A 21510-nucleotide genomic window follows, 5' to 3' on the forward strand; every position below is an offset into this window, starting at 1 on the left:
CATGCTGGGGCCCAGAATCAGAGACTGAAGGTTGAGATATCTTTCCTCAGTGATGCACATGCTGCTTAGAGCGCAGTGACACCGTAAACCACAGTGATAAGAAAAGTGCAAACAGCGAGTGCTTCTTAGGCATAGGCAGCTTTTGGTCCGGACCACTCACATGAGCTAACACACTGTCATCTCCGTTCCTGGCTACAGATGGAGAAACTGAGGCACAGAGAGCCAATGTTGCTCTCTGATCATGATGATATGAATCACCTAGAAAGTGGGTAGAAGAAACCCAGGTCTACAGAAATGAAGTTTGGGTGTCTCTCCATACGTTGTGCCCCCTTCCTCCAAACAACCCTAATGGTGGATAGACTCCTGCTACATCAGGGCAGTTTTGAGATGTTGGAATGTTCTAGAATCTTGATTGAAAATGGGCCTTGGTGTCATAAGAGATTGTATTGGCATCTTGGCCAACCCACTTCTTTGCTGTGTGGGTGTGCAGGCCAAGTGACTAGCCTGAGACCCACAAATCTGTAATAAATGCTAGTAGGACCCTGGGGCCCAGGGCTGGGGTAGGGGATGGCACAGGGGTAGGTCTTGATGTGGCTACCTTTCCCCACAGACCACATCTTCCACCCTGAAGGGGGCCATCCAGCTGGGCATTGGCTACACCGTGGGCAACCTGAGCTCCAAGCCAGAGCGAGATGTGCTTATGCAGGACTTCTATGTCGTGGAGAGCATCTTCTTCCCCAGGTAGGCCTGGCTCCCACGCCTCCCAACAGCTCCCCCAACAGACACAGTGTTGTCATACAAAACAGCCTCGTATTCTCTGAGCTCCCTTCTCCGCTGCAAATAGCCTTTACTGGTGTCTGTTTGACTTTGAGGTCTGACTCGGTATCCATTAGGATATTAGTTTGCTGCTGAGTCAGAGAGAGCCAATGTAATAGTGGGGTTTTTTTTAATAGGGGAAAAAAGATAGAAGTTTGTTTTTCTTTCTCTTTCTCTCACACACACACACAAAACCTATAGGCAATCCAGGGCTGGTCAGGTGGGTCCTGGGTTCCTTCTTGTTGCTCCACCATCCTCAATATGCAGCTTTTCTAATCAGCAGCCCAGATGGCTGCCTAGGCTTCTGCCATCACATCTGCATTCTAACAGCAGGAAGGAGAAGGGGAAGGGTAGCACATTCCCCTTTCCTTTAGGGCACAACCAGGAAATGACACCCATCATTTCTGGCCCACTCACAGCTCATTGGCCGGGTACAGTCACTTGACCACACCTAGCTGCAAGAGAGCTGGGAAGTGGTCCCATTACAGGTGGTCATGTGCTCAGCCACGTTGTGGACTCTTGCCAAGGAAGGAGGGGAGAGTGGACACTGGGTCTCCTGAGATTGGCCACAGCGCTCGGTCCCATTGGAAGCCTCAACTTGCCTTTCAGTGTGGCCACTTAGGGAAGGCCGTGGAGCACAGCACCAGAGGCACCATCCCTCACAGGCTTTCCTCCCTCCTTCCTCCACAGTGAAGGCAGCAACCTTACTCCCGCTCACCACTTCCAGGACTTCAGGTTCAAGACCTATGCACCTGTCGCCTTCCGCTACTTCCGGGAGCTCTTCGGCATCCGGCCAGATGATTACTTGGTAGGTGTGTTAGTCGGTTGTTGCTTTGTAACAAGTTAGCTCAGACTCAGTGGCTCAAAACACCACCTGGCTGTAACCGCACAGTTTTTGTGGATCAAGAATTGGGTGCAGCTTAGCAGGGTTCTTTGCTCAGGGTTGTAATCAAGAGGTGGGCAGTAGTTGGGGTCTCATGTGACACTAGACTGGGGAAGGGTCCAATGCCAAGCTCATGTCATTGGCGGGACTCAGTTCCTTGCTGATTGTAGGCTGGGGCTCCCTTTCCCTCAACACAGGAGGGAGGGAGAGAGCCTGCCAGCAAAGCAGACGTTACTGTTTCCTATGAGCTCATCACAGATGGGACCCCCCACCCACTCACCACTCCCCTTCCAGTACTCGCTGTGCAATGAGCCTCTGATCGAGCTGTCCAACCCTGGCGCCAGCGGCTCCCTCTTCTACGTCACCAGCGACGATGAGTTCATCATTAAGACGGTGATGCACAAAGAGGCAGAGTTCCTGCAGAAACTGCTGCCCGGCTACTACATGGTAGGGGTCATGGGTTCCCGCAAGGTTCCAGGGATTGGGGGCAGTGCCCTGGGCTTCCTTCCAGCCCCTGTCTGCCTCCCTCAGCCTTATATACCCCTCTTCCTCTCGGCACATGCAGCAATTCCGCTCTACACCCAGCCAGCTCCTTTTCACAGGAGCAAAGGCTCTAAGGCCCTGGCAGATGGGTCCCCAAGGTTCTTCCTGGGTCTCATGGCCTCACCCTCAGAGACCCCCTCAGGCAATCCCCCCACACTTGTGAGCAGGAATTTCTGTTTAGGCTCTGGCTTCCCATTCTCCACCCCACTGATGTCCCTGAGTCCTGGTCCAGAAATTGTGGCTTATGGACAGAGTGCTTCAGCATTTGGTGACTCAGAGGGGGAAGAGGAGCTGGGCCACCAGCTGGCACCTCACAAAGGACCAGCTGCTTGGGCATCCCCATTCTGGTATGACTCAGGACTCAAAAGGGCATATCAGGCCCCTGGGCAGGGTTGGGAGTGGGGGTCCTTATACTCAGGTGGGCTCCTGAGTGTCGACTGCCCTGCTATGCAGACCTGGTGGGCATGGGGACAGACCCTTCTGGGTGCTCTGCCCAGGTTGTGACCATCTCCCCTTAGGGCGTCCCTCATCTGCCATGTGTGATCTTGGTGGGACCCCTGCGTCCCCTAGATCAGGGACCAGCAGATTTTCTGTAAAGAGCCAGACAGCTGTGTGAGCCAACAGCTTGTCTCTACAGCTCAGCTCTGCCATCGCAGCAGGAACACCACTATAGACAGCGCCTGAGCGGACAGGCAGGCCGAGTGCCAATAAAACTTTATTTATGGACACTGGAATGTGAATTTTATGAAGTTATGTCACAAAATGCTATTTTTCTTGTATGTTTTTTCAACTCTTCACTAACATAAAACCATTAGTATGAAAACAGGCAGCTGGATGGAGTTGGCCCTCGGACTGGAGTTTGCCAACGCCTGCTCTGGGGTTGGGGAACCCCCGGGTGGGCTGGGGAAGAGGGACACCTAGTCTGACCTGGTGGGAAGCTGGGCCCAGACACCTCGTGGGGTCCCATAGAGTTCTTTATCGAAAGGCCATGTCTCTGGACCCGGCTTGGTAGAAACAGCCCCTCCTGGAGCTTCCGTTTGGATGGGGAGATAGAGAATTAAACTGGCTGATGTGACCCGGGTAAAGTTGGGGTGCTGGGGAAGGAGGTGGTCGGTCAGGGGGGCTTCCTGAGGAGGTGACCTCTGGCCTGAGATCTGAGTGGCTGTGTGTGTGGCCAGGGTGTGTGGGAGTGGCTACCAGGCAGAGCGTGGCCTCCTAGCTGCTTTCTACCGACACTTTCCCCTCTCTCATACCCCCCCCAGAACCTCAACCAGAATCCGCGGACGCTCCTGCCCAAGTTCTATGGGTTGTACTGCGTGCAGTCCGGGGGCAAGAACATCCGTGTGGTGGTCATGAACAACATCCTGCCACGCATGGTCAAGATGCACCTCAAGTTTGATCTCAAGGGCTCCACATACAAGCGGCGGGCCAGCAAGAAGGAACGGGAGAAGAGCATCCCCACCTACAAGGACCTGGACTTCATCCAGGACATGCCTGAGGGACTCCTGCTGGACGCTGACACCTTTTCTGCGCTCGTCAAGACGCTGCAGCGGGACTGCCTGGTGAGCCTGTGGCCCCAGCCCCGCTGCCCCAGTCCCACTGCAAAGGAGGAACTTAGGGCCCGAGAGGCTCCCTTGCCCTGGCGAGTGCAGGTGGTTAAGGGTGGGGACCTTGGGGACGCATGCCCCTGTGTGGTCCTAAGACTCTCTGAGCCTCGGTTTTCCCATCTGAACCGGCGATGCTGGTGAACGCCAGTGCAGTGTGAGCCCGAGATCCATAGCCTGGCACCAGGCTCCCTTCTGCTCCCCTCATCCCTGTGTCCTGAATCAGACTGTGTTCTCACCACACAACCCAAACCCACAGAAGCAGCTCCACATTCTCATGGCTCTTAACAGGCACCTCAGTCCAAACCTGCCCCACCACCCAGCACTCACTGGCTCCATGCTGCTCTCTTCCATAGTAGGTGCTTTTTAGGGATAAAGAATGCTCTGCAGGGTCTTCATGAGCTCTTACAATCTCAGTCTGCCTGCGCCCACCCCCACCCTTCCCACAGCCTGGAAGGTCAGGCCACTCCCCCCTCTAGCGATGAGGAAACAGAGACCTGGCAAGGGGCGTCCCTGCCAAGATCCTCAGCTGTCAGGGGCTGGGCTGGGTCCTCTCTTGTCCTCTGCTCTGTGTCCCTGTCCCCTCAGCCCCCTGCCCCCAACTCCCAGACCCCGTGGAAAACTTTACACAGTGTCACCAGAAAACCACTTGGATGTCTCAGGGCCTTTCGGCGTCTGGGGGCTCATTCCCCGAGCCTGATGGTCATGTGCCTGGACTCCACCGTGGGGCTGGACTGGGTGTTGCATCCACAGCACCCAGGCTCCCCAACTGGCGCCAGGGAAGTGGGAGCGCAGAGCCAGCTGCTCTGTCTCAGGGGAGGAAACTTTCTGTCCTGGCTCAGAGAGGCAGCCTGGCCTAGGGTTACACCCACACCCTCGGCCACCTTATGGGGCCAGTCCCAGCTCTGCTGCATCTGCCTGCTGCACAGCCTGGCCTTCCACCCTTGGTCTCCTTGTCTGTGAAATGGGATAGCGATAGGGTCTCCCTGCGTGGCTGTGGAGACTGAATGGACAGAGATGCAGATTGCGCAGCTTGAAGTCACCACCAGGTTTGGGGGCAGGGGCATGGGGACAGGGCGTGTCCTGACGCTCTCCCCCACACACACTCGGTAGGTGCTGGAGAGCTTCAAGATCATGGACTACAGCCTGCTCCTGGGTGTGCACAACATCGACCAGCAGGAGCGGGAGTGGCAGGCTGAGGGTGCCCAGAGCACGACAGATGAGAAGCGGCCGCTCGGTCAGAAGGCACTCTACTCCACAGCCATGGAGTCCATCCAGGGCGGGGCCGCATGTGGGGAGGCCATCGAGACGGATGACACGTAGGTGGTGCGGCTGGCGGGGCTTCCAGGGCTTCCGGCTCTTGTCTCTACCCACACCCTCTTGCCAGGTGTGAACATGGGCAGGGGAGTTGGCACAGAAGGCGAGCAATGACAGCAAACCAGGCAGAAGCCTGTCTGTGGCCAGTTCCTGGTCTGTACACAGGCACAGCAGTGTCTGCCCACCAGGCCTGGCGCAGGTCAGATGACGCACAGCTATGGCCGGGGTGTTTCCCTCTTGGCAGACACTGATCTGCGGATTCAGGCCACTGTCCATCCACGTGGGAAACATAGAGGTCCCCTCCCTCCTGCTGGACCCACTGTGTGAAGCACAACTAGACAGATGCTGAAAGGTGGCACAGGATATGGAGATGACGGGATGAGAGAGCCCCTTTATAGCAAGATACCAACCCAGAACCCCCCAGTGGGCAGGACTGAGAGCGTTGCTTCCCCGAAGATAAAAGGTGGCCATGCCAATGGCCAGGTCATAGAGAGGAGCTTGTCGCCTGACTCAGCCTCCGCCTCCCAACCTGATCCTGCCCTGTGGGTTTGGTCAGGGGGACAGACTTGTGGCATGTCCCCTTCCTCAGCACTGTGGACACTGAGGCCTTACCGTTCTCAGTGGGGCACTCCTGGACGCTGTGGGGTACTGAGCAGCATCCCTGCTCCCTACCCATTTGATGCTACCAGTACCCCCAGTCGTGATAACCACAGATATCCCCAGGCATGTCCCTAAGGGCAGAGTCATCCCAGATGAGAACTGCTATAGATGAGTCAAGATTGTCCATGAGCCATGCACTGACCATGCTGGGAACCAGCTGGACTCACTACCTACATTACCCTGTTCTGACCTTACGGGGGCCCTGGAGGAGGAGGGGCCATCTCCCCACCTTTTGCTGGGGAAAGAGGCTCAGAGGTGGGATGGAGATAGCTATCCTGTGTGCACAGCCAGCTGGTGGTGGGGCCGAGGCTTGACCCCAGCCCGGCCACTGCACTAGGCCACCAGCTGTGGAAGGCAGAGGAGGAACCAGGCACAGGGCTACGACTGAGCAAGGTGGGAGGGAGTGGCATGTGCAAAGGCACTGCACAGCTGGCCCTGACTTCAGACCATCCTGGCATGTTTGTAGGATCTGCACAGGGCCTGGCAGGGGATGGCAGGGCATGCAGGTGAGCTCAGTGGTGCATGGAGTGCAGTGAGCAGAGCCTGATGTTGGTGGGTTTGGGTTATGGTGGCTTCAGGATAGCTGCTACATCGTGTAACCTCACTAACCATCTGGGCTGGGCATGTTCAGGATTGAGGCTACGTGAGGCAATTAACTCCCCAAACTGCACTCAAGAGCCCTTGCAGTCCTGCCTGGGAGTGTGTGTGTGCATATGTATGCATATTATGCAAGTGTGTGTGTGTGCACTATGAGTGTAACTGTGTGCAACTGTGTGTATGTATATGTGTGCAAGTTGCATGAGTGCATGCAAGTGCACCGTGTGTATGTGCGTGTGCCTGCATGTACGTGCATGTGTATGTGTGTGTGCACCTGGGCCTCTTAGCTGTGACCCCTCAGCAGCCTCAGGCCTCCAGCTTTGAATATGAGCTGGCTGGTAGAGCTGCTCCATCCCATGCCAAGATGGGGGTCCCCTGTGCTGGGACCCCCGCTGAAGGCCCAGCCAAGCTACCATCTACAGGGGTCATGTGGATTTTTAAAATATATTTTTATTTATTTCCGAGAGGAAGGGAGAGGAAGAGAGAGACAGAAACATTGATGATGAGAGAACCATTGATCAGCTGCCTCCTGCATGCCCCCTACTGGGGATCGCACCTGCAACCTGGGCATGTGCCCTGACTAGGAATCACACCGTGACCCCCTGGTTCATAGGTCTACATTCAACCAGTGAGCCACACCGCCCGGGCTCATGTGGATTCTGGACCCCCAGGCTCCTCTCTCCTTTCAGCCTTGTCTCTTCCCAAGTCCCAGACCAGGATTGGAGCCCCAGCCCCCTCCCACCTGGTCCTGAGCAGGCGGGGCCAGTCCCTGGTCCTCTTGCCTTGCCTGGATGTGTGGGTGATGGCGCTCTGGGCTCCTCTCTCTCCAGGATGGGTGGGATCCCCGCCGTGAATGGCCGAGGGGAGCGTCTGCTGCTGCACATCGGGATCATCGACATCCTGCAGTCCTACAGGTGGGTGCCAGTCCCCCCAGGTGCACTTGCTCAGGGAAGCTGGGTGCTGTCTGCTTGCAAGGCTCTCTTAGCCTTCGGGAAGGCTCCTGTTGGCTGCCCTCCTCCCCAGCCCTAAAGGGTGCATTTGGTCCAACGCAGAGATTCCGCCCCCAGAATCTAGATTTGTCCTAGGGACTCAGTGATGTCGGAGACAGGTCAAGGCCGATTTCTTCTTTGCATGCTTCTCTTTTTTAAATATAGCAGGTCCTTGAACAACATCATTTCGTTCCACATGGTTGCATTATAACATTGCTGAGATGCCTAGGAACATAACTCATGTTTATATCATTTAGCCTGTGGTAAAGTTGATTTTGTTATACATTGTTTCCGTTAGTCTCAGAACCTATAAGTGAGGACTTACTTTGTAAAAATTGGCTCCTGCCCTTCAACTTTCACAGCCTGTGTTGTTTTGTTTTCATATCGGAGGGCTGGCCTTGTCTCCTGTAGGCATCTCCCTCAGGTTGGAGCAGGGTTAGGTAGCTTTTGAAGTAGCCAGCCAGGATTTCTGCCCAGGCCCCAGGGGGAGGGGGAGCTGAGGGAGTAGGCAGCACATGGCAACAAGTAAGTGGGGGTAGTAGTGTCATAAGGAGGGTTTCTTCCCCAAACAGATGAGGCGAGTCCAGGAAGGCTGCATGGGGGAGATGACATTGTACCCAGCCCTGATGTGTTATAGGGTCCTGGCAGAGAGGAGCCTGGCTCAGGCTAGGCCAGGAGGAAAGAGGAAAGGCAGGCTCTGGGAGGCACTAGCAGTCTGTCCGCCGCGGAGGGCCAAGCACCCTGGCCTTTTCACTTCCTCCTCCAGATCAGCAGTGGTGGGAGCTGCCAGCAGGCAGGGCAGGGGACAAGGTGGGGACAGGAAAGTGGGTAGGTGGCCTCTGGCCGAAGCAGCTGACAGCCTTAGTTCCTTTAAACCAGGGCTTCTTCGCCTGCTTGGAGCCAGGAGCACCTGCAGTTGTGATGACCACAAATGTCCCCAAACATTGCCCAGTGTCCTCTGGGGACAGGATTGCCCTGGTAGAGAACTCCTGGACCCAAAGATTTGGCTGATGTTCTGGGTGCTTTTTCTCTGCCAGGTTCATCAAGAAGCTGGAACACACCTGGAAGGCACTTGTCCACGATGGGGTGAGCATCATTCATTCATTCACTCACTCATTCATTCCATCTGTCAGTCCACAAGTGCAGTGACCATCTCCCTGGCCAGGCACAGTTGCTAGAGAACTGAGAGACTGTCCCCCCTTCCCGGAGTAGCTGTACAGCAGAGGTGGCCCTGTGACCAGACAGTCACGGGGCAAGGGGTCCGGGGGTCTGAGCCATCTACGAGGGATACATACAGGAAGGCTTCCTGAAGGAGGGGACCCCCACGCTGATTTGAAAGGCTTCCCAAGGACAGCCTGACTGGGAAAGTCAGGGGCAGCCAAAGAAAAATCTGGAACTGTGCAATGTGAGAGGGTCTTGGCCCAGGGGCAGCACCACACAGCTCTGACTCCTGTTGCCAGGGGGGCATGTGGCTCATTCCAGCAGAACATCTCTGTTGTTTGAGAAAAGCTTGCAATGCAATTTTTCCTGAGCACTGTCAATGTGGAAACCCCGGCAGTGGATTCATTCTAAATAAACTGTGAGAACCAACCATTGGGAGCCAAACAGAGCCCACTTGTGGGACCCCGGCAGCCCGCACACCCCTGGTCCAACTCTGGCAACAGCCAGCCCTGGTAGATAACTTTCCTTCTATGGCACTCCCCTTTTCAGAACAATTCATACTAAAGTGTTACGGGCTATCCGTGTGCCTACAGTCTGTAAAATGCTAAGATCCCAATCTATAATCCTCCACACCCCTCAGAGAGTGTTTGGAGGGTCAAGTGGGAGCTTCCAGAATATGCATTGAGAAGATCCAGGTGGCCAACTAGCAGGAGGCTCTTTTTAAAAAAAAAAAAAAAAAAAAAGTGTGTGTTTTTAAAATTGATTTCAGAGAGAGGAAGGGAGAGGGAGAGAGGGGAAACATCAATGATGAGAGAAAATCCCCAGTGTGGGGCATACAGGAGGCAGCCAATCAATGATTCTCTCTCACCATTGATGTTTCTCATATCTCCCTCTCTGAAATCAATAAAAATATATTTTAAAACAACAACAAAAAACACTTTACTTACAAAACAGGTGTTGGACCATGCTCTGACACCCCTGCTTTACAAAATCCCTCTGGTTCCTTACTTTTGATATTTATCCATTTACTTTGAATAGCTATTTGTTCTTTGAATAATTATTCACATGGCTCAACAAATTAAAAATACGGATAGGTTTAAAATGTAAAAACCTTCCACACCTCTTCCTGCCACTCTTACCTGATTCCCTGGGTCCCCTCCAAAAAGCCCCATACTGTGACCCTATTCTCCCCTCCGCAGAGGAGGCGCATCCCACCCCCCACAGTGGTCTGTTCTGTGTTGTCCTGTGGACACAGGGAGCCATAGTGCTCACACCCCTGCTTGCCCTCGGGCCCCCACCTCTCTCCCCAGGACACTGTCTCTGTCCACCGGCCCAGTTTCTACGCCGAGCGCTTCTTCAAGTTTATGAGCAACACAGTCTTTCGGAAGAACTCCTGTGAGTTGCCCTGGCCTTCTGAGCAGGAGGGAGCGGGGGTGTGGAGAGAGGCGAGCAGGCAGCCAAGAGTGCGGTGAACCAGGGTGCCTCGTTCTGCTGCTTGGTCAGCCTCAGGGCTCCGTCAGGGACTTGGTCCCGAGAACAGGGTAGTCAGGCAGCCGCGCCACACAGGTCAGCACAGGGCCTGGTGCCCATGTCCAAATTTGGGTTCTGGCTCCGCCTCATTCTGCCTGTGTGGACCTCGAGCCAGCAGAGATCACAGTCCTCAGTTTCCCCATCTGCACGGAGCTGTGAGGGCAGCATGTGTTTCATACAAGTCCAGCGCCAGCATTCAGCAGGGCTGCCCATAGCCTCGCTCTGTCACTGAGGACATGTGACTTCGGTGGGCACTGAGATGGTCATTGGCCTAACGGGAAAATTGAGCACCTAGTGTGTGCTGGGAGCTGCGCTAGCCACCATGGGAGCAAGGAGAGGATGGTGACGGGTGATGACAGGCCAGGCCTGGTGCAGAGTGTTACGGGGTTCCCTGCCTCGCTTGACCTTGTTGCAGACGAGGATGCCGGGGTCAAGAGAGGCTGAGCTATGTTCCTCCAGGCCACACAGCCTGGCTTGGGACCAGGTGCTTGGCGCTGAGTCTTGTACTCCCCAAGGCTTCCCATTTTCTTGTTTGAATGTTGGACCACAGCTATGGTGGGCTGGGACAAAAGGGATGAGGCCCCAAAGTGCTCCAATAAACACTGGCAGCTGCTGATTCAGCTGCTGTTTCTGGAGGGCCAAGAGTGGAGGTGCTAGGTTCCATTTCTGCTGGCGGGCAGAGCCAGGTGGGAAGCAGGGCAGGGCTTCTCCAAGAAGAGCATTGCTTCTTGAGAATGTCATCCCCTTGCCGCCAGGCCCCAGGCTTGAGGAACAGGCTGGAACTGGAACAGAGGGCCGTGTGTACAGGTGGTGGGCCCCTTGGTGCCCACCACACTTTCATGCAAAGGAGAGACGGAGGTCTGTGGGTCCCTGCCTTGTCGCCGCCCCAAGCGCATCAACCACTCTCCCTCCCCAGCCCTGAAGTCGTCACCATCCAAGAAGGGCCGTGGTGCCTTGTTGGCAGTCAAACCCCTGGGGCCCACAGCTGCCTTCTCAGCCAGCCAGATCCCCAGTGAGCGGGAGGATGCGCAGTACGACCTGCGGGGGGCCCGCAGCTACCCCACGCTGGAGGACGAAGGTGACTGGGCAGTGGAAGTGGGCACATGTGTAACAGGAGAAATGAGGCAGCTGCTGGGGAGAGACACCATCCCTAAGGGGTTAGGGGGAGGGGTGCAGGGAGCAACAATAGCAATGCAGTGTGAGGAAAGGGACCCCCGAAGCTGGGCTAAGCCCGAATGGGAGGGGTCCCCTTCCAGTTCAACATCTGCGGCCACCTAGGGGGTAGGGGACAGCTGGGACAAGGCCCAGGAAGACCTGCAGGGAGAACTAAGCATAGAAAGCACCGCCCTGGGAGGGGACACAGAGACCAGGAAGGAGGAAGTGCTCAGTGGGGTTGGGCCTGATGTTCTCGAGGTCTCTCCAAGCAACCAGGGTCAAAGATTCCAGTCAGGGAGGGGCTGGGGAGTAGCATCAGGGGAGAAACTGCATGCGCAAAGGTCCTGGGGCAGGACGGTGCCTGGCGTGTTGGAGGAACAGTAAGGAGGCCTGTGTGGCTGCAGCAGAGTGAGCGAGAGGCGGGAGGTGATGAGGTCAGGTAGGGCAGGACTGCAGGGAGGCAGTTTGGGTTTTAGTTTGAGAGCAGCAGGAAGGTACTGGAATTCCCTGTGCTGGGGAAACAGTGGGAGTGACCAGTGGGAGCTGCAGTAGAGCCGAGTCCCTGCAGCAGGCCCTGGGAGCCTGGCTCCCACAGGTACCCACTGCCTCCTCCCCACAGGCCGGCCTGACCTCCTGCCCTGCACACCACCTTCTTTTGAGGAGGCCACCACTGCATCCATCGCCACAACCCTGTCCTCCACATCCCTGTCCATCCCAGAGCGGTCCCCCTCAGAGACCTCAGAGCAGCCAAGGTACAGGTGAGCAGAAGGAGGAGGTGGGGGCAGCTCAGAGGCAGGGCTGCATTCCTAAGAGGAGGGGCCAGCACAGGGCCTGGTGCTGGGGCAGGTGGGGAGGCCTCCCTGTCTGTTCCATCTATTCCACCTGTTTGTGTTCTCTCTGAAGGCGGCGCACACAGTCCTCGGGACAGGATAGCCGGTAAGATGAGACCCTAGCCCCCTCCCCTCCAGTCTCCTCTCTAGTCCCCACAGTCTCCCCAGCTCCTCCCTGCAGAACTCCTTTGCCCCCCACCTTTCCGCCCTCCCCTTCCCTGCTGCATAGCTCACCTCTTCACATTTCCACCCAGAGCCCCTCTTTCCTGGGAACAGATTTATTTTAACGATCCATCTTCAGGCTCTAGAGCCACACAGAATCTCAAGTCACTTTGTGTTTCACTCCCACCTGGGTGCCCCCCTCCCCTGTACCTGTGAATCCTTTTTCTTTTTTATTCTAAGAGATATAAAAGTGCACACAGTGAGATGCCTGCCCCTGCTCTATGCCCAGTCCCTTCCCTGGGAGCACCAGCCTAGATGTTTTCTTCCTCTCTCTCTCGAGATATTTTATGAATATACAAGCAAACACACTCAGGCCTGTTTCTCCCTTTTGCTTTGACAAAAGCTGTGGCTCTGTGCCCCCGGTTCCTTGCTTTGCCACTTTCCAGATGAAGGTTGTTGCTATGAGCCTTTGCTGGTTCTCTTCCTTCTCTTTTTTTAAAAATATGGTTTTATTGATTTTTAGAGAGGTGGGGGAGGAAGAGGGATAGAGAGATAGAAACATTGACGAGAGAGAAACATTATCAATCAGCTGCCCCCTGCACACCCCCTACTGGGGATCAAGCCCACAACCCAGGCATATGTCCTGACTGGGAATCTAACTGTGACCTCTTGGTTCCTAGGTCAATGCTCAACCACTGAACCACACTGGCCGGGCAGTTCTCTTCCTTCTAACAGATTGTTCCTGCTCTTGAGGAATACTTGGGTTGTTCCCAGTTGTTTGATCTTGTCACACAACTGTAGTGAATAGGGGTTGCTCTCCAGAATTAGTTTTTGGGAGGATAATTCTTGCCAGTTGAAAAGAAAGTCATGGTACAAAGCACATTTAGCGAAAAGTACATCTCCCTCTGTCCAGCTGCCTGCTGGCTGCCCAAAGACTCTGACCAGCCTACACCAGGGGCCTCAGCTTCTGGGCCCCCAAATCACCCCACCTCTAGTTCAGGTCCTGTGTGGAAGGCACACACACACACCAGGAATGGGGGCAGCATTCATGTCGCCAGTCATTCATTGTGCTCCTGTGGTGCCAGAGTCCCAGGACAACCCCAAGTGGACGGTCATTTGCTGTCCCCTCCAAGCCCCCAGGTGGGCATGGCAGCCAAAAGGACTAGGCCTGAGCTGGACCAGCTTTGGGCACTGGTTGGTTGGCACCTAGAGACAGCACCTCAGACCTCATGGGACTGAAATCGGCACCTGCCCAGAGCTCAGCTGGAGTTCCTGGGACGTGGAGGTGGGTGAGGAGGGAAATTGAGCATGTCATCCCATTGCCTCCAGGCCCCAGGAGGAGGCACGCGTAGAGGAGGACCTGCAGCAGATCACAGTGCAGGTGGAGCCCACGTGCAGTGTGGAGATAGTGGTCCCCAAGGAGGAGGAAGAGGGGTGAGTGACCATCCAGTCCATGTGGTCCATGCTCTCCTGTTGCGTGGTTTCTGTACTCAACTTCTGCCCCAATCTCATTGGCTGAGCATGGTCACATGGCCAGCTGGCAGCAAGGCAGGCTGGGAAATTTAGTCCACATTCTGGGGAGCAGAGGCATGGGAATGGGGCTTCAGGAACTGAGGTGCTGGGGAGCACAGTTTCACTCAGAGCTGCATTTAATGTGTCAGTCCAGGGATTATACCTCGGTGGTGATCTGCGATTCTTTCTCCTCGCAGGTAGGCCAGTTATTACCTGTACTTGTGAGAGGATGACTGGCCAGTTTCTTCAAAAGACCCCTTTTGGTCTTAGGCACCCTTTCTCCTCTCATATTTTGTTCTTGTTTCATGCACTTTAACTCATCGGTAATTTATTTCTTCTAACTTCGGATTTGTTTTCTCACTTGTTTCTTTTTCTTCTAGGTTCAGTGCTTAAGTTCCTTTTTTCTTTCTTTAATAAGAGGCACTTAAGGCTATGCATTTTCCTCTGAGTGCTGCTTTTGCTGTCCCAAGAGTTTTGACATGAAGCAGTTCCTTTTTATGCTGGCTCATATGTAGATAGTTAATGATTTTCCTTTTAAGGTCCTCTTTGATCTAAGGCAGTGAGGCTTTCAACTACCTGGGGGTGGTCCTGCCCCCTGATGACACTGGGCAATGTCTGGGGACATCTGTGGTTGTCAAATGGGGGTGCTCCTGGCATTGAGTGGGTGGGGGCCAGGGATGCTACCCAATATCCCACAGTGCCCATGACAGCCCCCCACAGAGAGGGACCCAGCCCTGATATCAGCAGTGCTCAGGGAGAGAGACCGTGGACTGAGGTTTATTTAGGAATGTCTCTGCACTCCTGGGTACCTAAGGATTTTTTTTTTACCCTTTTAGTACTTAACTCTAATTTTACTTTTGAGTTGAAAAGTGGCCTAAAAAAAACTATGCTATTTTTTTAACAGATTAAAGTCTTTATGTCAAGTACAACGTTAGATTTTTGTTTGTTTTTTTAATATCCATGGACATATGGGAGAAATGTGTATTTTTGCCGGGGAATAGAAAGTTCTCTGTCTGTTCTGTCAGTGTATTAATTGTTGTCATTCAGTTTCTTTATGTTTTAACTTATTTCTCATCTGTTTGGTCTGTTTAATTTTATAATTTAAAATTTCTATTCTATTTTTATTTTATTTTATTTTTTTGCTGTTCTATTTTAAGAGGCCTTAGCATTCACACCACATTCCCAGGCTTCACTTTGCCATTAAGAGTTTATTTTACACACACACGTGCACACGGCACACTCCAGTCTCTGCCACTGTGCTTTTTTGCCATTAACTGAAGCCTTGCAGTGTAACATATGACTCAGTCTTTGCCCAGAAAAACAACCTGACCTGAAACATGACTGAAGAACAACTTAGGAATACTCCTGTCACTTTAGAGCTTGTCATTTATTCATGAAATGAAAATTACATAGCAATCTCATAGCCTTCAGCTGAGGCCTGGGCATGATTCTCACCCTCTCTCTTAGTCTCAGTCTCCTCATCTGTGATACAGAACAGCAGCAAACCCTTCGCAAGGGAGATTCAGTGGATTCATTCACACAAGGCTCTTGAGCAGGCTCGGCGTATCATAAGTGCTCACACCTGCATGTCCCCACTTTACAGATGAAGAACTGAGGCTCAGAGAAGGAAAGTGAGGCTTTACGTTCACTCAGCTCTCTATAGAGGGTCCAGTGGGAATAAGTGGCAAGGCCAGGACAGTTTGTGTGCCTGTGTTGAGGGGAGAGGTCCAGGTAGGCCAGTTATTACCTGGGCCATGACAAATGGAGGGTATTCGGTTTTATTTGGCTTCCTAAGACTTGTCTCCTTGGTGACACACTGATGAAGGAGGGGGCAGGAGGGTGAGAGGGAGTGGGCTAGGAAAAGGATGGTACTGCTGAGAGTCTGGCCCCAGGACTCCCATGTCCTGCCCTGTCCCCAGGGTGGAGGCTTCCCCGGCCTGTCCCTCTGCCATTGTTGTTGAAGCTGAAACCGCCAGCCAGGCTTCAGAGCCCGCCAGCCAGGCCTCGGATGAGGAGGACACGCCCGCCACCGACATCTACTTTGTAAGTCCTCCAGGGGCTCTCATCACAGGGCCCTCGACCCACATGTGCTCATGCATGCACATTCGCTGACATGCTCACACACATGGACATACATTGCACACACGCTGACATGCTCACACACATGGACATACATTGCACACACTATCATACCCGTGTACACATGTCTATACACATGCACATGTGGACACATGTTCACAAGCACACGGTCCCACATTTGTACACGTTCACACTGACATATGGACATGCTCACACACTCACATTTGAGAGGCACACACTTGGAAGGCACACACACACCTGCATATGCTCTTGCACACTCACATTGCTCTTAACATGCTCACGGCACTCACATGGTATTCTCTTGAACACTTGCACACTCACGTGGTATGTGAGCGCCCCGCCTCATACCCAGGCCAGGCCATCCCACGGCCAGGAAACTTCCCTGGGCCTTGCTCCCCAGACCTTCTGACCACTGCCTGGCAAGAGCCAAGGCCCCAGCTGTGCCACCCTGTCCCCCTGGGAATCACCCTAGTCCTCACGCTCTCAGCCCCAATGGGCCCCTGGTCCTTGGTCTGTGCTGGAAATGCTGTGGATCTTCTCCTACCGGGTGATGGGTGTGGCTGGGTGGGCTCTGTCCTTAAGGGGGCAAGGGAAATGTGGCAGGGGGCAGATGGGCCTCATGCTGTCTTCTTCCCTGGCCGAGGACATGCGGCTGTTCCTGAACAAGGCGGGGTTCATCAGAGCAGGAAGGGGCCTTGTCCTGGAGACTGGGGCCTCCCTCCCAAATCTGGGGTCACCTCCCCGCCTTGCATCTCCTGTAGGCAGACAGATTAGATGAGCCAGGAGCCTGGGTGAGGTAGGTACTGGGTGGCCAGGAGCCTGCAAAGTCTAGTCCACTGGCCCTCGATGGTGGGTCAGGGGTCAGATGGCCCCAGTTGCAACGGAAAGTGCCAGATGCTGCAGCCCAGCTGCCTGACCTCTTCCCAAACCTCCATTTTCATCTCTGCCCCCCAAGAGAAGGTGAGCTGCGGGCTGCCCCCTGCCCTGGTCCTGGCGCCTGGCCTCAAACCTCCAGGCCTGGGTGGGCCTGGCCCTCTGCTGCTATCGCTGCTTCTTAACTACCACCACCCTGCTGTCCTGAGCCAGTGCTGCTGGGTCACAGGGCCCCTGCCAGGAACTGTAGGGGGCACACTGTATGCATATCCTCCCTACCAGCCATCATTTCCCATCCCTGGGGGCTTGACTGGTGTCCTGTTCTCTCGAATCCTGTGTGAGGCGGTTGGGCTGTGTCCTGTGAGTGGGTGGCTGGGCCACAAAGGGCAGCAGAGAAGGTAGAGGCCACAGAGTGACCCTGACACCCCCAAACTCTCCTACTGCTTTGCCATTGGCTCACCTGCCCCGCCTAGCACCCTCCCCACCTGACCTTCCTGACCTCAGCTGGATTCTGCATTCCTGTCCCCTCATCCTGTCCTCTCTTTGCCTCCTCCGCCCTCCCGGCCCACCCAGTTCACGGATGGGAGGTACTGGATTTACTCTCCCCGGCATCGCCGACTGCGGGCCATGACGCTGAGCTCCTCGGGGACTGTAAGTGACCACAGCAGGCCTCCAGGAAGCCCAGCCCCCGCCCCGTTGCCCGGGGCAGCCAGGAGCCTCAGGGCCTGGCCGTCCCTCTTCCTCTGAGAAGGGACTTGGGGAAAATAATCATGACAACTTTGCAGGGTGCCCTGCTGTGTTTGTCCTGCAGGGATGTCACTTAATCTCCTGTGAAGTTAGCATCAGTGGCCAGCAGGTGCACGGCTGGTGGTCAGCGGGCCTCGCCATGGTGGAATCTACATTTGAACCCCAGCCCCAGGCCACCTCTTCCAAGCGAGGGACAAGTCAGGCGGACACTTCTCATTCATTTAGACTTTCCTGCTGATGGCTCCCCAAGGGGCATCTGCCCTTCTGATGGGGATGGTCAATGGGTCAATGAGGGACTGCAAAGCTGGCTCTTAGCTACAAGAGAGAGGAGCTAGTATCTTCATATCCATTTCACAGATGGAATAACTGAGGCCTGCTCCTCAGGGAGCCCACGAGAGCACACAGTTTAGACAAATTCTGAGTCCAGCCTCCGTGTGTAGTCGACACTCATCCACCCAGTGGGACGCTGTGTAGATGTCATGCAGCAATGGCCTTATCAGTCCTATTATCGTCATTATAAACAATTAATGAAGGGCCCAGAGAGGCCAAGTAACCTGCCCAGAGCCGCACAGTGTGAATGGGTAGAACAGGGTAAAGAACTGGAGAGAGTTTCTTTTCTCAAGAGGAGGCTCACACCACGGCCCCAACAGCAACCCCCCTGCTTGCCACTGGGTATCAAGACTACTTCGCCAGTCCCTCCTGCCACACTGCCCTCCCAAGATGGGGATGCCATCCCCCAGAGGTGACTTCATGACCCATCAGCTGGGGACACACAGCAGCCCCCAAGGGATCCCTGGGGGGAGCAGTTTGCAAAGGTGCCCGGAGGGGGTTGACCTGGACTTTAAAAGACACATGGGGTGTGGGAATGAAGAGGAAAGCGTGTCTCGCTGGGGGCGCAGTGGAAACCGAAGTGTGGAGGCTGGATGGGAGGACAGGAAGTCTGGATGAGTGGCAAGAAGGGCCCTCAGGCCTGCAGGAAAGATGTGCCCTTGGCCTAACTCTAGTGGGGTCATCCTCAGTTTCTGGGTCCCTCCCTCCCTCAGACCCAGCTCTCTATAGAGGGTTCAATGGGACCCTCTTTTCTCACGTTTTGAGTCCCAGCAGGGCAGCTAGGTCGGTGTCAATCCCTCCTGCAGCCGCCCTGTGCTGGGCACTGGATGCAGACAGCCTAGCCTGGCCTCCAGGCTCCCAGGCGGGCAGGGGAGGCGGAGCGAGCTGCTGCCGATGAGCAGGGCTTTGTATTGTGCCATCGCCGTGTGAAGGAATGAGTGGGGCCTACAGTAGTGTCTTGTCCCGCTGCGCCATGTGCCTTTGTGCTAGTCCACAGATGGGCACAGGGGTCTGGCCGGTGAGAGCGGCAGGAAAGGCGGTGTTGAGCAGACACAGAAGTTGGGGGAAGCAGCAGGTAGGCTCTGAGGGGCAGTGAGTGCAGGAGAGGTGGGTCTGGGGCTTGTTGGTTGTGGCTGTGGTAGGTTTAGGGCCTGGGGACAGCCAGGTGGACGTGGCCAGGGCAGGTGTGTGCTCACAACAGAGGCTTGGGCCGGAGTAGAGGTCCTCAGGCCTCAGGGCTTTGAAGGTCAGGAGTGGGGGCTCCTGGGCGAGAGGAGGAAGGAAGAAGACAGCTGAGGAGGCCTCCAGGGCCCAGGGAGGTTTTTGAGATGGGAGCAAACCTGGCAGGGAAGCACGCCTGCCCCCAATCTGATGACAAAATGGGGAACCCCTTCCCCAGTCACAGCTGGAAGAGTACTAGGCCACCGCCACCTTGCACCTTCAGGCGCCCCAGAGCTTGCATGGCAGGCAGGGTCTGGGCTGGGGTGCTGCTGGGCTAGGAGTCACGGGTGGGCAGAGCAGGAGGAGGAAAGAGGACAGCACAGTACACCAAGCTCCAGCCACCCTTCCTCCCGCCCCGCCGGCACGCCCTGACTGCACTCACCGCTTCCTGCTGCCCACCCTGCCTGCTCAGGCCACTCAACCCCGGTCCTGCCCATCTCAAGGCCCATCCAGGTTGGGGGCAGGTCCCCATCAGGGAGAGGGCAGCCGGGGGCCGAGCTGCCCACTTGTCCTGCATTGGGGGTCCGCCTCTTTTATTTCTGTTTCTTCCTTCCTCCCTCTCACCTCTCTGGTGCCTCCTCACACCCTGCTCTTCTTCTGCGCCCTTCCTGCACGTGCCGCCTGCCCGCCCTCCAGCCCACCGATGAGAGGAGCTGGGTGTACTCCCCGCTCCACTATAGCGCACAGGCCCACTCAGCCTCCGACGGCGAGAGCGACACAGTAAGTGTGCCCATGGCCTGCCAGCCTGGCCTACTTGGGGCTGAGAGCACCCCAAGGACAGAGGGGGAAACAGGTCTGGGGTGGGAGTGGTAGGCCTGGGCTCTTACTGTGTGGTGGCCCATGGGTAAGTATTTTGGGGTCTGTGTCCAGCCCTCATGGCCAGGCCACATCATGGGAGGCCCAGTGGGTGGGGGGGCCAGCCATGGCTCATCTCGCCCTCACCTGCCTCTCTTGCCCTCTGCAGTAATTTCTACGAATCACCAACCCATAGGAGTGGAGCATACACTTGGCCAGCCCAGCTTGGCCCAGAGCACAGGAGACGCCACCTGGCTGCCACTGGATCTCACTCGCCCACCTCCTCCCCTTGGCGATGGTCACTGATGCTCCGGGCTGCAAAGCAATGACCCCGGTTCCGTCAACTACCTGCGCCTGTGATACTGTGAACCTTCCTGAGTTTCCAATCATGTATTTATTTTGGGTCCTTACTCTTTGCACAGAGACGGCAGCACACGGCTGCTTTTTTACAAAAAACAAACAAACAAAAAAACACAAAAAACAACCACACACACACACAGTGGGAAAGAAGACACTTCATTCTATGCACTTTTTGGTTCTTTGCTATGCTTGCATGTGTCTTGCTGAGAGAACAGGCTCATTGGCTTTGAGGACCTGTGTCCCATGGTCCAGCCATTCCAGGTGAAAATCCTGCTCTGAGTTTCCGCAGGCACCGCCCTGCTCCACCTCTGTCTGTCTTGGATAGGACACCTAGGAAGGAAGGGCCACCAGGTCCCCACTGGTTCCCAGGGCCCCTCTGGAAGCCACAAGCCTGTGCCCAGCAGCTGCTCTCAGCTCAGGTTTGTGGGCCGGGTGCCCGGACATCTGTCCTTGGGGGAGGCCGCCTGGTGGCCTGGAGTGGCTCACCACCCTGCTGACTCCTCCATCTCAGCATATGTTTCCCACCACCCCCGCCTCCCAGGTGACTTGGGAGCAGAAATAGCCTGGCAGTGACCAGAATATGGACACGCGGCCACCCCCTCTCTCGATGGAGCTCAGGGCTGTGAACGTCTCTCATCCATGTGGACCGCTTAGTGTCTGGAAGATAGGGCCCAAGTGATGGGAGACACCTTTTCAAAGAAGGATTTCCAAAACATCCGACTCAGAGGAGGCAGCTGGGCCCTCAGCCACAGGACTTCCAGAGAGCTGGAGCAGGGGCCCTCCCCATGGGCAGGCACAAGGCCTAGAGGGACAGACTCTCTGCAGCAAGAGTCCCCCCATGATGGGTGGGCAGCCTCTCTTTCATTTTTAATTGATGAAGACACCTGTGCAGATTAAAGGAAACGTTCTTTAATGAAAAACAGTATTTTTTTTGTCATCTTCAACAGGGGCAGCCATTCCTGGGCCCAGAGCCCCACTGGGTGACTGCCCGGATACCCTGCTGTGTCCGGAAGGGGCTGCTGTAGCCAACAGCTTTGCAAAGTCTCCCACACCTCCACCTAGACACACTTTCACCTCCTGAGATGAAATGTCAGTGATGGCTGCCCCCTGCCCACTCTGGACCCCCACCAGCTCAGGCCCACATGGGAACAGCTGGGAACCGGCCCGGAATAGAAGCCACATCTTTTGGAAGAATTTCTCCCCAGTACCTGCCTCCCTGGTGGAGCCTGAGACAGCTAGATAACTCGCTGATCTAGGAATCTGACTTTTTGAGTCCTTTGCAAGCTGCATACACTGTTGCTGGTTCTTGCTATGCAGGTCCCTCC

At 55.3% G+C, this 21510-nt stretch overlaps 1 protein-coding gene across 6 annotated transcripts in view; it reads left to right on the top strand.

Annotated features, from left to right (window-relative positions):
• The window catches only part of PIP5K1C (phosphatidylinositol-4-phosphate 5-kinase type 1 gamma), a 52785-nt gene extending 31589 nt beyond the window's left edge, over positions 1–21196 (top strand). The window contains exons 4-19 of one of the 6 annotated variants that reach the window (XM_028159230.2): positions 611–741; positions 1507–1624; positions 1994–2146; positions 3505–3804; positions 4960–5165; positions 7251–7334; positions 8447–8495; positions 9881–9965; positions 11017–11178; positions 11875–12013; positions 12159–12191; positions 13577–13681; positions 15679–15802; positions 17306–17383; positions 19667–19750; positions 19995–21196. In XM_028159230.2, the coding sequence (XP_028015031.1) occupies positions 611–741; positions 1507–1624; positions 1994–2146; positions 3505–3804; positions 4960–5165; positions 7251–7334; positions 8447–8495; positions 9881–9965; positions 11017–11178; positions 11875–12013; positions 12159–12191; positions 13577–13681; positions 15679–15802; positions 17306–17383; positions 19667–19750; positions 19995–19997 (1854 nt within the window). In that variant the 3' untranslated portion in view covers positions 19998–21196. Of the gene's footprint in view, positions 1–610; positions 742–1506; positions 1625–1993; positions 2147–3504; positions 3805–4959; positions 5166–7250; positions 7335–8446; positions 8496–9880; positions 9966–11016; positions 11179–11874; positions 12014–12158; positions 12192–13576; positions 13682–14139; positions 14725–15678; positions 15803–17305; positions 17480–19666; positions 19751–19994 lie in introns of those variants that run through there. The other 5 variants (XM_028159233.2, XM_054717511.1, XM_028159234.2 and 2 more) reach the window with 5 other exon arrangements.
• The last annotated feature ends 314 nt before the right edge of the window (positions 21197–21510 follow it).

Source organism: Eptesicus fuscus, chromosome 6 (assembly GCF_027574615.1).
Source record: "Eptesicus fuscus isolate TK198812 chromosome 6, DD_ASM_mEF_20220401, whole genome shotgun sequence".
Classification (NCBI taxonomy): Eukaryota; Metazoa; Chordata; class Mammalia; order Chiroptera; family Vespertilionidae; genus Eptesicus; species Eptesicus fuscus.